The sequence below is a fragment of the Amphiura filiformis genome, chromosome 8, assembly GCF_039555335.1.
Source record: "Amphiura filiformis chromosome 8, Afil_fr2py, whole genome shotgun sequence".
Taxonomy (NCBI): domain Eukaryota; kingdom Metazoa; phylum Echinodermata; class Ophiuroidea; order Amphilepidida; family Amphiuridae; genus Amphiura; species Amphiura filiformis.
In genome coordinates this window covers 24,102,595-24,118,622 of record NC_092635.1, presented here as the reverse complement: position 1 = coordinate 24,118,622, position 16,028 = coordinate 24,102,595, and the positions used below count along the sequence as shown (strand labels likewise).

Sequence of the window (16,028 nt, the reverse complement as noted above, 5' to 3'; positions counted from 1 at the left end):
ATGATAAGAAAAGAGGTACCGCTAGAATGTACCTCATTTCAAGTAATTGTTTTAGTTGTACAAATTCAACATTTAAAGCTGTCAATACATGTACATCATACCCTCACTAGATTTGAAAAAGTAACCAGTAGTTTTGACATGCTGACATGTGAATTTTCACATAGGCCCTATTTAACACTCCCGCATCCGCCTGCTCCACATCCGCCTGCTCCTCCACCCCTGGTATTTTTCATTTCAACTGATGTGATTTTTTACTGTATAATGTATAATTATATGCTTCAGTAGACTGAAAGAGTATAAAATTAGGCTTAAAATGTGGTATCAACCACTGCTGTAGGATATGGGGTTACGTAAAGCCAATCAAATTTGTATTGCAATTTTCAGAAAAGTGTAATCCCTCCACCCTTTTTGCATACCCAACTTTATGACACGCGACCATCTGTGGAATCTCCAGCTGAGTAAAGAATATTTTTTTAGCGTCTATATCATCACAATGAAACACTTGGAGTGAACGTCTGGTCCCAGTGACAATTTTGTAAATTACGTTGGCGGGGGGTTGAGCCTCAGTCACTGCAATGTGGTTCTATCACAAACATAATCTGGCATTGTGAAGGAGATCTGTCATCGGGCTACCACGTACATATGCAAAATTTCAATTTGTCATGTCTGATCCGTGACCGAGACGTAGGACTGGTTCAGAAATTATCTTTCTTATCTGAAATTCCATGTATCACTGAATACTTGAATACATCAGGTACGTAAGATATGATCTGTGGATCAGTACCAATTTCATGGACCAAATAGCGAAGTAATTTAATTTGTTGAAATGTGGCTCTGTGCAAAGCAAGTGTGTAAATCACAGCCACATACAAAATGACATGCCTGTCTGTAATGTTCATAGGCATGGCAAAAAAAGGAAAAAATGAGTTGTTAATCAGGGCATAATACAGAAAGTATGGCATTGTAAAAATCTTCCGCATTTAAAGAAAAATGCTGCACAATATGATGGTATTTTGTGCAGGTAAAGGATAGAATTGCTATACAAATTCTAAAATTGTATTATTTTTTGCTGTATGCTGCTTTGAGGTTTTCCAATTTTAGTGTGAGACAAGTAGTTTTTGCCTTATCAATACCTCCATATATGTGTGACATTGCCTGGGGTATAGGGCGATTTCATGAAAGGTCATTAGTTCAAATCTGCCTCGGGAAGACATGATGCATGGAACAAATACAAAGCAAATGAGTCAATCAATATCACTTTATCTGGGGATTTCTTTGGTGCTTCAATGCACACATTATGTCTTCTGGAGGCAGATTTGAACTAATGACCTTTCATGAAATCACCCTGTTGCCAAACTCTTCAGTGTCAGCCAAGGTGCAGCAAATTAAAAGACTCTTGATGATAAACTAATTAGTACTCAACAGAATTTCATAATTCTTTTCATAATTTTATTCATGGCTATATATTATTCTCTCTTATGTTTCTTATTAGGTCATTTATAGCCAAAAATGACAGAGGAACTTAAGAGACGTTTGGAGTTCAAGGATTCTGCTATTCAGCTAGCTGCTGCAGGAAAATTGTATAGCTTAGTCATCAACAAGCAACAGACAGATGCTGATATTGACATTATCACCACTACCACACCAAATGTAAGTACAGAATAAAATTATATAGGGGTAAAATGAGTCACTTTTTGCACTATTCTGTAGAGATGAAAGGTGGGATTCCTAAACTTAAATTAGAATTAAAACTTTGGAGTGTTGACTTAGTATTTATAATAGTTTGTCAATTGCTATGGTTTATTAACAGGAAAAAATCAGAAAAAAAGCTAGGCTAGTGGCTCAACTTACATGTCATGTGGGGTAAGATGAGGCAGTGAATATAATTATTATACACAAGAGTGTGAATTACCCTTATCCAGGGTTCCCATTTGGTTGGTGATAGAGCAGGGAAGATGTGGTTGGGTGTCTGTTGCTCGGGTACACCCCGTCAGTCCGAAACATTGTCAATCCAAACCCCGTCTGTCCAAATTTTAAGGGTTAGGGTTCGGGTTCCAAACCCTAACCCCATCTGTAACCCTAACCCTAAAAATTCGGACTTTCAATGGTTTGGACTGACAGTGTTTTGGACTGACAGTGTTTCAGACTGACGGGGGAGACCTGTTGCTCTGCTCTACATACTCATGCTGAGCTCTGACAGAGTACCATCTTCACATCATTGAAGCACCCAATTCCAATGTATAGTCTGTTAAATAGGAAGCCCCGCCAGAGCAGTTCTTCTGGGGTGAACCAAATCCACTTGGTTATCACATTAATCAGTGACAAGGTTATCTGAATTTGACAGATGCTAATCAATGTTTAAATGTTATTGCATCAATTAGCACCTCTCAAATTCAGATAAACATTGTCACTGATTAATTTGATAACCAGGCAGGTTTGGTTCACCCCAGAAGAGCTGTTCTTGTGGGGCTTCCTCTTTAAGTTTCACCCATGCTTGATATAGGAGGTCAGCCTCTTGACCGCTTGTATCTGGTGTTTTAAGATGTAACTGTGTAATGGAGATGAGGTTGATCAAATAGGATCCAGTATGTTTTTGTTTCACCAGCATTCTTCAATTTTTTTAACATCATCAGATTCCAGAGCTTGAAGTACTGTGGGACAACTGTGGCTCATCATCACCAGTGATCAGCCTAGTATGCTGTGATGCCCTGGTCAGCCTTGTCAAACATGGCCATGCTGAGTTCACTTACATTTTGACTGGATTCTTGAATCTAGTCCCGTCTGTTAAGAATGTGGGAGGAATTACCAATGCTATCAGTCACCTACTGCTTCTGCAACTAAGAAGTGATGTTGAGATAAAGAAGGAACAGTCAATAGGATATTCCTGTCAATATAAATTAAGGTTTGTTGAATATATATTAGTTAATCAGATACAAGAATTAAGTTACTATCACTTTATTTCAAATATGATTTGGATGGATATGTATTTCTTAAATGGGGGTGTCCCTCAAAATAAATTACGATATATTAAGGGCTCATATTGAAATACCCTACCACGTTTTCACACAGAAAGAAGGCAGGATTCCCTCGCTAAGCGCATGCGCCTCAGGAAAGCTTCGGTCATAAAACGGATGGATTATATGCATCAGTGATACACCCTGCCCAGGACTTTAACAAAAGAAGGCTAGCACAGGAAAGCTCCAGTATGGCGCACACCTTCCTGTGTAAGGGAATTTCAATATGAGCCCTAAGCATGTGTGATAAATCAGTGAAAAGGGTTGTCTTGGGAAGCAATTTGTGTATACAAAAAAAGTCAAGAAATATGGTATTTTTTTGGGTGATAATTTTGAGTTAATTGATGATTTTTAAACATATTCCAAATACACCACATTACATGTAGAGTTGATAATTACAGGTTATAATTTAAATTGTACATTAGCAGTGGTGTTTTTAAAATATAGCAGTGAATAATATCTAAGATGCACTATGTACTTTTTGAGGGTAGGATATTCATGTGTCCTTAAATTTATGTAAGAAAATAAATATTTGAAAGTTCATTAACATAGTTGTTGAATTCATGGATTAATTGCTTGACTTATATGTTGATTGATTGATTGATTGTCTGATTGATTGTAGATCACCTCCTCATCCATTCATATCAGTTCTAAGTGGGAGACCAGACACATGGCCATTTTTACTACAGCAAGTGTCTAACATATTGCAAAACCAAGTTTATGGGTGAGTAATTGCATTTCATTTGGTGTAGATTATTCATCAACTAGTTTAAAACATTTAAAAAAAAATCTAAACTGGAACTAAAAGTTGCATCTCACTTTACTATGTTGGATCATATGTATCTGATTGATAATGGTGTGACGTCAGATGATGGGGATGGTGTTCCAATTCCAATTGTCACATACATGTGCCCTGGCATATTTACAAGTCCCGTCATCTGATGTTACACCATCATCAATCAGATACCTAATGCAGTCAGATGGTATCAGACTTAACAAGCAAAGTGTGTTGCAAATGTCAGTTCAAGTTTAGACTAATTTAAAAAATAAAATATTAAGTTTCATTGTATTTTTGTTGGTTATTTGATCATGCTAGTATTTTTCCATACCGAAATATAAAGTCCTTATTAGAGTTGGGCGACTAAGTCGCCAATAGTCGTTAGTCGCGACTATTACTGATAGTCGTGACTACGACTATTGAAAACCAAAAGTCGACTAATGCAAGTATATTTTTGTGTTAAAAAATTACTTTAAAAGTGCCAGTTATTCGCACCAAAACCAACCAAATACTAACATATAAACTGCGAAAAATGTGAAAAAATGTTAGTCATTGTCTTACCAATAGTAACACTAACCAACAAGTAATCATAAAGTCCATAAATCATCATTAAATTGGTGTTATTGACTTGTTGTCGAACTACTTTCCCACAAGATAAAAGCAGTCAAAAAACTCAAATTACTTAGAACTGTCGCACATCTCATTATGATTATAATTTATGCAGCGATAACAGGTGTAGCAGCGTCATAGCGTGCATGTACAGACCCAGGTTGGGTGTTTGTACCAACTACTGAAGGTATGAGATTATTTTAACTTTGGAAAGAAACAGCGAGAACTTCCGAAGTGTTTTCCAAAAGGGAAAATTTAGGAAAATATTATTAGATTAGAAGTACTTTTCACGTAATTTCAAAAAGCTATGCTTATTGTGGTAACAGAATATTTAGAAAGTAACAGGAAAATAAACAAATTAGCTGACAAACAGTCGTAATGTTGCAATGCCACCCCTGTAGCGACAAATGCAGTAGTCTAGATGAGGTCAGGTGACGTGGGTCGGAGGTGAAAGTTAATCGTACATGCACGATGCAACACGTTCATGAGCATACCATGGAAAATATGCACTGCCGTACCGGCATGTTTACATATTTTCATGCACAGCAAAACATGAAAACGAACGAAGATCGCTATTGGAATATTGATGGTTTGAGAAATTATATGAAGTTTCTTGTGCTGTTGCTGGAAAGTGGCAAGTGAATTTAATTGAACAGAAAAGTTAGGCCTATATTACAGCATTTTACAGTCAAATATTTGCATCGCAAACGCAACAATGCTGGTTTGTGTAGCAAACTGTGATGCGATGCCGGCAATCACAGGTCCTGTAATCATGCATTATAAATACTAAATTGCCACCAATCTTTCACCCGATTTTTCAGTCCAATTTTAACCACAGATAGTCGCGACTATAGTCGTAGTCGCGACTATTTGCTGCCGACTAGTCGACTAGGAAAAAAGTGATAGTCGCCCAACTCTAGTCCTTATAGTAAATAAAAAATATATCACATAAAAAGTAGGCATATGCTAGGCAATGTTACTGCATATTGCATGTGTGGTTTGATATGAGCTAAGAGGAACAGAAAATGGTTACAGGTCAATAGTCCATAAACCCAGTAAATTAGCCATAACCCTTACCCTAATCCTAACCCTAAACTTTAATCTAACCCTAACCTATACCCTAACCACCGGCGTGTCCAGGATCTGTTCCTGCAGGGGGCTCAGAGGGCTTTCAGAGTTATGTGGGGGCTTAATGGCTAAAATCACCAAAAAATGGCTGATTTAACATGATTTTTAACAAAGTGCAGGGGGCTTCCGTCCCCCGGGCCCCCGGACACGCCACTGCTAATCTCTAATACTAACCCTAAACATAACCCTAACCCAAACTCAACCATAACTCAAACCCTAACACTTACCCTATCCCTAACCTTATTCAATCCCTAGCGTTAACCCAATCCCTAATCCTAACCTGATCTCTAATCATATTCCTAACATGGATGCTCTAAGCCCTAACTTTAACCCTTTTGGGACAATAAGCCCAATCGCCATTCTAACTTCCGGTTTTTGAGAGCAGTTTTGGGACACTTTGACCTCTGACATATCGGGAAAATTGACGTCATTATTATTAATTTTCTTATTATTGTCATAATGTTGATCATTAAAAATACTAAATAATTTATTTATGAAATACTAATATTTTTTATATTTGTTTTAATTATTGTAAAACATTTTAGATCATATTTTGTACGTACAAACACCCAATATTTCTGAATTTTCTGAAAGGTCAAAGGACAAAGTGTCCCAAAACTGCAAAAACTGTCCTACAATGCATTGCAAACTTCCAATGCCGATTTGGCTTATTGGCTCTTTGGACTAATGGACTGTTATACAGAAAACCAATGAGAAAATGATAAAGTATCACATAAAACACAAATATCGGTGGTTAGTTAGTTTTCACTTTGCTTGTGTGAAAAAGTTTTAAAATTTCCAACAATTAAGTGGTGGTTAGCTTTTATGTATGAATAATGTGCCAGCGTTTGGAAAAACATGAAAATATTGTGCTCTTAAATGTTTAGGGTTTCCTCCGCAAGCATTTATTTGTTTAAATGCTATTACACCCCATTAGAGAAATTAGGAAATTTTACAAGTTGTTTTGCATTTGGAAAAACGTGAAAATATTACACTCTTAAATGTTTAGGGTTTCCTCCTCAAACCTTTATGTGTTTATGCTATTACACCACAGTAGCATTTTCTTGAAATTAGGAAATTTTACAAGTTGTACTTTCTTACAGGAGTTGCCATATGCCCTAAACTGAAGGTGACAACTCCTAATTGTATGGCGTTTCAACTGTAAGAACAGAATTGTTTTATATTAAGCAAAGCGCATTTGGCGAATAATATGTTTTTTCGTTGAAGCAAATCAAGCAATACCTTTTAGTCCGTACCCAAAAATCTCAGATCAATTGGAATCTATTTTAAATTCCAACAAAATGTTTTTTTATCAACTTCCAATCACCAGACTAGATGTATATTGTTTTCTCTGTCTTCCAGATTAGCAATGCTAAAACCTTTCTTAAAGTATGTCATCCTGGATCCCAATCAAAGTACACAATACAGTAGCTTGAGAAGTGCTCTCTATGATGTCCTTATACAAGAAGCTAGATCAAGAAAGCAGGAAGAGAATGGGGCACCATCTGATGATGTGAAGATATTTCTCTTGGACTGCCTTCTTTGCATTCAGGTAATCCTCAAGACTACAGTTCTCCATTTTAGGAAAAATTTAAAGAATTTTTCAGGATCAGGAATAGAACACAGAAAATTGTGAAATGGCAAACATTTGTGCCACAAACATTGGCCATTATAACTACCTTTGCCTAAATCTTCTTCAATATTGTGCATTACATGTACTTGTATTTAGGATTATATGATTGTAGATTTAGTGCCTTTTTGCAGCCCTCCTATGTATATACATGTCAGATGGACATGTTTGCATGCTAGCCACAACGTTTCAAACTGAGACGATAATCAGTTATCGTCTCAGGTTTCAAAAACTTGCTGCGCATTTCACAGTTGCTCAAGAAAATGAGACTGTTAATTTAAAGGAAAATATTCATCATGTGCTAAGCAATTGAACAAAATGCTAACATTGAAAAGAAATTTAACAAGCTATCTGATTCTTGTTTTTTTTATATTTTGCTTACTTCCAGACTGACAATCCACAGCATTTATGTGAAGCAGTGTTACAGTTACAGGCCTTGTCAGGTGTGATTGGTTCCAAAGAAACAACATTACTAGCCTTTGTATGTCATGCTCTGACCCTGTGCAAGAAACTTCTGGATTTCGGTTTAGAGATGACCTCAGTATTAAAGGTCATTAGTACAGTGATTCCTGACAATGAATCTGTCCAGTTAGATTTAGTTTTTAACCTGTGGAGTAATCTTCTAATACAGTGTCCAGCCTGTGAAATGAATGCACTCCTTGAATTAGGTAAGAAAGATAGTGTATGTTATGCACTCTGATCCAATCAGGCCAAAAGAGGTTATTGTAGGGAGGAAAATATATGCTAGGATGTATGATAAGGATTCATCAATAATATGCTTTTCAACAACTCTTCCTATACCTTTGTACAGGAGCCAAGCGTTGTTAATCGGTGATGAATCCACACTCCAGTAGCGTATACGCGAACGCAAGGTTGCGTAAAATTTGTCATGCCTGGAACATATGCGTAAACATGAACTCTCTTATGTTGGCGGTAGCAGCTAAATATTACCGCTTTATTCTTTAGTTTTATTGCCGATATCAACAGAGAAATACCACGATCTTCTTGTAAGGTTGAGTGGCAGTGACAAACGAACATACCGAATGAAAGAATCATGTGAATTAGACATCTTTAGCTTGTTTCGTTGTTGAAAGGGATTCAATCATGTTTCATTGTTGTTCTAAAGCTGCCCTAGCGAAGTAAACCACTCAGACGACGTGGACGCATCGTTGTTAATCGGTGATGAACAACGGTGAAACATGATTGAATCCCTAAATGTATCTCACAAAATCCACACCCTGGATGCATGGATGCTTGCTTTCTTCTATCCTCTAATGAATCCCATATTGTGTTATGTAATTTTTGTGTTATGCTCCTGTTACTTTTCATAATGTATCACAGGACGGAAATTGTTTATACAAAACCAAGAAACAGAGAAGCCAAACAGGCTTTCCTCCACTACCAAGAGACTCATGGTATTACCACTACTACACTACATCTCCACACCCATTGGCCCTGCTGTTACCATGGAAACATCACATAGAGGTCATAATCAGATCCTTGCTGGAGATGTGTTCCTTAGTACTGTGAATCAAGATTTCAAAGGAAGCTCACTGGAATATAGTACTGATGTAAGTGACTTGTATTGAGAAGTGTGTAGGGGTGGTTTAGGTGATTTCTAATTTAGTAACTTGCTTAATATCCTATCTCCATCTCTGGGCATTCAATGAAACAAAAGTCATACCCAATTATGCTGTTTCCAAATGCTCATGTTTTCTTAATTCATCAATTGATAATAAAGGGTTCACAAATTCAAAGTTCGCCCCTAAGACCTGTAAAGCCATACTCTTTGATCCTATAATATGAAATTTGTAAATCTTTAATTTGTGATGTTTACAAATGTCCCAATTTACACCTAAATGGAATCAGCCCAATTTTGTTGTGTTTGTTAGGTCAAGAAAGCAATTTTGATAAAATGTTGTATTCGGACATTAAAGTCCCCCTTAGACTCGCAAAATAGTCAATGGAGTTTCTTTCACTTTACCTTGTTATTTTGGCTTAAAATGTGCAGAAATCTTTCCTGATGGTTATTACTAATATCAGCATTTTGAGTAAAGAATAACAACATTTAAATTTAATTAGAATACATTGAAATGTTGTTGACGAAATTAACAAATTATGAAAGCTATAGCCTATGTTATTTTATGCACATGGTCCAATTTGCAATGTCTGACATCATTTCGTTCAGTCACAATAGCTGATTATGCAAGAAAGGATGCAGTTTTGAAAGTTGCACTTTGGTCCATTAAACTCTCACAAAGCATGCAGAATGTATCCAAAGTTTAGAATTATCCTGCAACCCTATAGATTACCTTTCTTAGAGGATGAAATAATTTCATTAATGCCCAAAATATTCCATAGAAATTGTATCAAAATCAGCTCATGAAATAATGCAGTTCTTTTGAAAGTGGTTCTATGAAAATTGCGACAATGAAAAGATCAAATAAAATATATTATATGACAATAACTTGTTTGATAGAGAAGTATTAACCCTAACTCTATAAACTCTTGCAAAGCAAAACCACTGATGAGCATGCATGCATCCCATGTGAGGCGATGACACAATCACCCTTACTCGTATTAGCCCAGCCAGTGAAATGCCCATGGCTACTGGTCTCTGATGGAGTGCTTGGCACGCGAGGGGTCGTAGGGTCGAAACCCGGGGGAAACTCCAACTTCTTTGTTCATCTTTTCCCCTTTTTCATTCATTCTTTCCTTTTAGATAGCCAAAACCACTTTTAGTGTTAGGGTTCAAATTGCTCTCTCTTACATAGTGCTTGATTTTAGTTATTATTATAATGCTTCTATTCAAAACCGAGCCTCAAGTACATGTAAAAGTACATATAACTTCAAGAAATGCCACTTCACTGATTGGAGTTGTATTTAATATTGTAGAATTGTATGATGGAATGCCATTGGTAATTGGAAATTTTGTATATTAAATTTCTGCCTTAATTTGAGCCTATTTCTGTTGACACATTAAGGGATGGGTATGAACGTTTAGACAGTATTTATTGTGGGACATTAGAACACATCAGACATATCGAATTGCATTCTGAATACGAAGAATGTCCTTCTGATATCAAATAATTTTGATTTTTTGAAATTTGCAATGTAATACACATTTTATGGCAACTGATTAAAAATTGATATTTTTGATATTTAACCGTACTTGAAGTAAACTTAATAAATCTGATGATTTATACTTAAAGTGTATGTAGGTGGGATGAAAACCCGACGATCAATTGAAAATTTTGACCTTTCGTATTGAAGATATGGATTTTTTCCCAAAACACAAAAAAATTAGGTCTTTTTGGGAAAAAAATCCATATCTTCAATATGAAAGGTCAAAACTTTCAATTGATCGTCGGCTTTTCCTCCCAGCTACATACACTTTTAAGAATATATCATTAGATTTATAAAATTTACTTCGAGGACTGTTATATATCAAAATGTGAAAAATATCAAATTTTAATAATTTGTCTTAAAATTTGTATTATATCATGAATTTCAAAAAATGAAAATTATTTGATATCAGAAAGACATTCTTCGTATTCAGAATGCATTTCGATATGTCTGATGTGCTCTCATGTCACACAAAAAATACTGTCGAAACGCTCAAAACGCTCATTCCAGATCCCTAAGTAATTATATTTATTTATTTGATTTCTGCAGGTTCAAGTTCTACCACTTAAATCTGTTGATCCACAATTCAACTACATATCCTTCAGCACCAAGCTGGTTAAATTATTCCATGATAACTCAGATGTGGCTTGTGATTGGCTGTTAAGCATCCAATCAAATTTGTCCTCTTGTGGGCATTTGCCAGATATGATAACAACAATAGTGGCTGCATTGTTCCTATCAGAGGAAATGAGGATAGCAAGCTTAGCTTTAGATGTCTTAGTAGGGATTGCAAGTCAAGATACATCACAGGTATGTGATTTTTGTATATATGCTCCAGGGGTACATCTCACAAAAAGCAACAATTGATCTTACATTTGATTTGTCACACTTTAAGAACCTATTTAAAATCAAATGTAAAATTAAAATGTAAGATTTGTGAAATGGGTCCCAGGTCAAGTATGAAACAATAGAGCAATGATTGTGTACATGTTTTATTGACATCTGAAGAGGAATTTAATAATGTTGTACCAATAAAGATGAACAATAGACCATTTAAAATCAAGACCGGAAAACCATGTACAGTGAGCGGTACTTATTCAGTAAGCTAGGGGGTTCAAAATGTGGACAGGAAATATGTCATGAATCACGGTAACCTTTTTAGTGAAAATGCAGCTTATTTAGCCAATGTCAACATGTGGTCATCAGGTAAAATATTTTCCTAACATATTGAACTAGCACCTCTGCTATTTGGCACTTCACAATATTACAGGAATTGAAAGAAAAGTGCAAATGTTAATAAATATTTGGCACATTAGATTTGGACAAATTGACACCGGGCAACGTAAACATCAATGAAGACATACTCATGCTTGATTGTTTCTTTCATGTTACACATTGAAACTTGGCACTGCATGTGATGCTGCAGAGGTACCGATTTATACGCAAGCATTCAGGAAATTATTTCATACCTTAGGTTTAATCAGAATGAATCAATTTGAAAAGATCTATTGGTATTACAATCAACCTCTTATAATTTCTGAGAAATGTTAGTTTAGACATTAGCATATTTATTAAACAGGCCATGGGGATATAAAGATTTGTCTCACCTGCGGAGCTTATAAAAGTCACACTTCAGGGTGTTTCTTTTTTTCATTGTTTTGTTTTAATCAGTGAAAAGAGGATATCTGACCCAAAGTAAACATGGGCCAAAAGTGCAGTAAGATGATTAATTCCTACTTAGTGCTATGCCTTTTTCAACTTAAAATAAGCAACATAGCGCAAATGGTTTGAGGCAAAAGTCACTGAGACTACCTTATCTTTATGTTTTTCCTCTAAATGTAGGCACCCAGATTATTACCGTTGCTACTCTATCGGCTAAGTCAGGTCTGTCAGAAGGATTCACCAGAGTTGATATTGCCCATCCTGAATGCTATACCAAAGACTGTAACTCATAAGATATGTGTTGGCCCAGCACTAAGAACATTGCAGGGTCTTGGAGAGAGTGATTCTATTTCACCGCTAGCACTGAGGTTGATAACAGCACTCTGGGAGAAACAGGTTTGTTTGTGTGTTAATTAGGATTAGAAAATTTTGATGTTTTTCTTTTTATTTGTAGATTTAAGGTTATTATTTTTTATAATTCTTTGGTAATATATTCTTTAGTTGTGTAGTGTTTACCCTGGTCTGAACTTATTTCAAAATTTATAATTAAATAATTTATATTATTTTTTTTGCTTTTGTAGGACCGTGTCTTCCCACATCTTCAGAAGCTTTTGTCTGATCCACATGATGCCAGTGACAGTGAGCCCTGTGAAATACTACTGGCTAAAGCAGCTTCTATTAAGGATGTCTGTGTTCATAGGTATGACATAACAAATATTTTTTTTAGTACATTCAGAGTGATTAGTTACTTGTTGCTCTGAAAATTTATTGAACAGAAAGAAAGTTTAAGAAGTCTGACATAAGATGAATTGAGAGAGAGAGAGACAGAGAGAAAAATCAGAACCAGTTCGGATGGAACCAGCATACTCTATGCAATCTAGAGTTCATCCAACTCACAGACATACAGGGATTGCTGGTGAATCTTTACTGTATTAGTCGCAATCACTTTCTCTCTCAAGTGTCTTGACTGTTCAACAAAGTTTAAATTAAATTAAGAAGACATTTTATGAAAGTGCTTTACCCTAGGTAGGGCATCAGATAGCCCCACAACTCTGGCCATATTAATTATTATTATTACTTTTACTAAGACCAGAGGTACTTTTACATTCAAAATCTGGAATTGCATGTGATTTACTATTCTGAAAAGGGCATATTTTGAGTATAAATTTTGCTTTACACAACGACTATATTTAATACATTGTGATGAAAGAGCATGTTCATTGTACCATTACTTCGGCAAACATTGCACAAAAGTGACCCAAAACGTTTCCCCTTCATGCAAGTGAAGTGTACTTTTGCAATAAAATTTGAAGCAAAATTCATATTTTGAATGAAAAGAGATGTGACAAGTTCCTGTGTTTATGGTGCAGTACATATATGTTGAAGCTAAATACAGATTTTGATATATTTTGCGGTATCAATCAGGGTAATAAATTGTGACATGAATATTTACCAAATATTTCCCCCCAATGATTTTGTGCCGACCTTAAAGCAAATGAAAAGGTTTTTTTTTCTCCAATAACTGGTTGGCAATGCCTTTATTCTATGTTGTACTTTTGTTACATGATAATATCATCTTGTATCATTTACAATAGAAATTAGTATAATATCAAAATTTCAAAGACCTATTGTTTGAGTATATCATTGCATAGCATATCATATCACAATGTATATTATCTTTTTTCCAAAAACATATTTATTGAAACTTATTACTTTTAAGTTTCTTATGCAGTTAATAAATGTCTTAAGCAAATGAAAGTACGGTTTTCATGTTATGCATATCTTTGTTAGATAAAACAAATCACTGCAGTAAAGGGTGACTTGGAAATTAACCAAATATTTTCCCTCCCATGTTATTCTACAGACCAAACCAGCATGGAGCTGATTTGCTACCATCTATATCAAAGATACTAAAAGACTGTAGTAGAGATAGTGAAGCTACTATAGCTGCCCTGGCATTAGAAGCATTGATGGCTTTGTGTGAGGCGGAAGTAGTGGATATAAGAACAACATGGGAAGTGCTATCACCAAAACTAAGTAAGGACAACAGGTAGGTCACAGGATTGATATTTGTATTCTAGATATTGAAGAATGCATTGGCATAGCCAGGATTTGTCAGAGGGAGGATGATGAGGAGGGGAAAAAGACAAGTAGTTATATTACACATTGTTATCCCTCTGGATTTATCCGTAAAGGGGATATTGCCGTAGTGTATTCCTTCCTATTCATATTCCTAATGTTTTATAAATACACTATACTAAAGTTGTTTGGGTTTATAATAGGCAAAAAGAATATTGATATAGAATGGCGTGCTTGCAGTTGGGCACAGCACTTACACTAGTTGCGTGTTGTGTAATGCTTGACTGGCGCACACTTATGTGAATTTACACGATGTGAATTGAGGCTTTATTGATGCTCGCTGTAATAAAAACCGAATAATTTTTGCCTATTATAAGCCGAACAAACTTTGAATCGTGTTGCCTTTGATACCAAAGCATCTTGGCACCAACCTTTCAGCATTACCTAGAATAGATAACTGATGTTAATGACTTGTTATTAGCCTTGACATAAAAAACGACAAAAAAGCTATTGTTGATTACACAACATTGAGGCAATTGAATACACTACTCAAACAAATTACTGGCACAGAGCATACCTTGAGAGGACACTTGGCTCATTTGCATGGCAGTCGGACTCTCCATTGTATTTGTTCATTTGTGTATGGAGAGCAATGGCGACCCTTCATTGTATTTGTTCATTTGTGTATGGAGAGCCATTCTTGGAGCCCATGGGACTCAGGCTTGGTCCTCAGATAGAGTCAGACGCTGTATACTAGAAACGCATATTCTTAATTCCGCGTTTATTCAATGTTAGCATTAAATTTGTATTGCCCGGCAGCGCGCGCAATGGAAAAACCTGAATTTGTTACATAAAAAAAAAAAAAAAAAAAAAAAAGTCGGGTTCCACCTGAGTACATATTAAATGGGTGTAGAAATTGTTCTGAAAATATTAATTAATTTAGACAAACATACGGGATATAATGAACCTTTGACATGACGCCATGATGACATGATTTTATTAGTCGTTTTATATCACCTATACCGTGTGTCATAATACCAATATTTTGTAATTTTATATAAGAACTAATATTTTGCATCATAAATGCGCAGTCCATATGTACAAACGAATACTAATCTTCAAGATATTAAGCTTTAGAAGACTTCAAAATAACATGTCACTAAGCAGGTCATAGGTGCTGGCCTTGTCCTATTGTACTTGTTCATTTGTGTATGGAGAGCTCATTGACCTGTATAGAGGTCAATGGGAGCTAGAGCTTCTTTACGGGGCACTATCGGTTTCAGGGCGTAGTTCATTGAACTCAACGGGCTGTTATTTGAAGAGCTTTTATGTTATTGCAAAACGGATCGTGGCGAAAGCTAATAAATAATTCATACCAGGGTTTAATTGATCTGGGATGCGGACATTTCATTATTCGCAAACCACCGGGATTCGATATAGGTTTGCGTTGTAAAATGAAAATGTGAATAAGAGTGTCATCCCCCTGTTACTGGATCAGATACTGGCAATCCTGATTTGTATTCTTTCTTTTCTGTTCTCATGGTAATTACCAATTGCAAGTGTTCTGTTGTCTGCATAGTACTGAATGAAATAACCCTCATCTGATTTACAAAAGCAGTGGTGTTTAAAAAATATTGATACAGGGATGTAAATCTTCCGGAAATATCTGGAATTCGGGAAATGGGGCCATAAAATAATAGAATCTGGAAATGTAAAAAAAAACCATGTAGTGCTGGTATTCATGTCCCCCTCTTCCACACCCTAGTGAACCCTGACCTAATCCTACCCAGGACTTGGAACAGAAAATAGTATGTTGTCTATTCAGAGATGCCAATTTTCCGATTCTATTCGGATTCCGATTTTTGGGATTTTTTTTTTTTTTTTTTTTTTAATTTTTAAATTTTTTCGGGTTTGGAGTGTCCCTGGACCTAGAGCTAAATGCTAGGATCATTCATGGTTGACTTATTAAAAAAAACTGTGATCATTTGTATTCATGTCATAC

At 35.7% G+C, this 16,028-nt stretch overlaps 1 protein-coding gene across 1 annotated transcript in view; it reads left to right on the top strand.

Annotated features, from left to right (window-relative positions):
* LOC140159463 (focadhesin-like) overlaps positions 1-16,028 on the top strand; it is a 54,460-nt gene that overhangs the window by 4,654 nt on the left and 33,778 nt on the right. Inside the window, exons 2-11 of the mRNA XM_072182947.1 lie at positions 1,493-1,650; positions 2,634-2,902; positions 3,637-3,738; positions 6,892-7,081; positions 7,548-7,827; positions 8,501-8,730; positions 10,835-11,095; positions 12,128-12,343; positions 12,529-12,647; positions 13,812-13,997. Coding sequence (XP_072039048.1) covers positions 1,510-1,650; positions 2,634-2,902; positions 3,637-3,738; positions 6,892-7,081; positions 7,548-7,827; positions 8,501-8,730; positions 10,835-11,095; positions 12,128-12,343; positions 12,529-12,647; positions 13,812-13,997 — 1,994 coding nt within the window. The 5' untranslated portion in view covers positions 1,493-1,509. The remainder of the gene's footprint in view (positions 1-1,492; positions 1,651-2,633; positions 2,903-3,636; positions 3,739-6,891; positions 7,082-7,547; positions 7,828-8,500; positions 8,731-10,834; positions 11,096-12,127; positions 12,344-12,528; positions 12,648-13,811; positions 13,998-16,028) is intronic.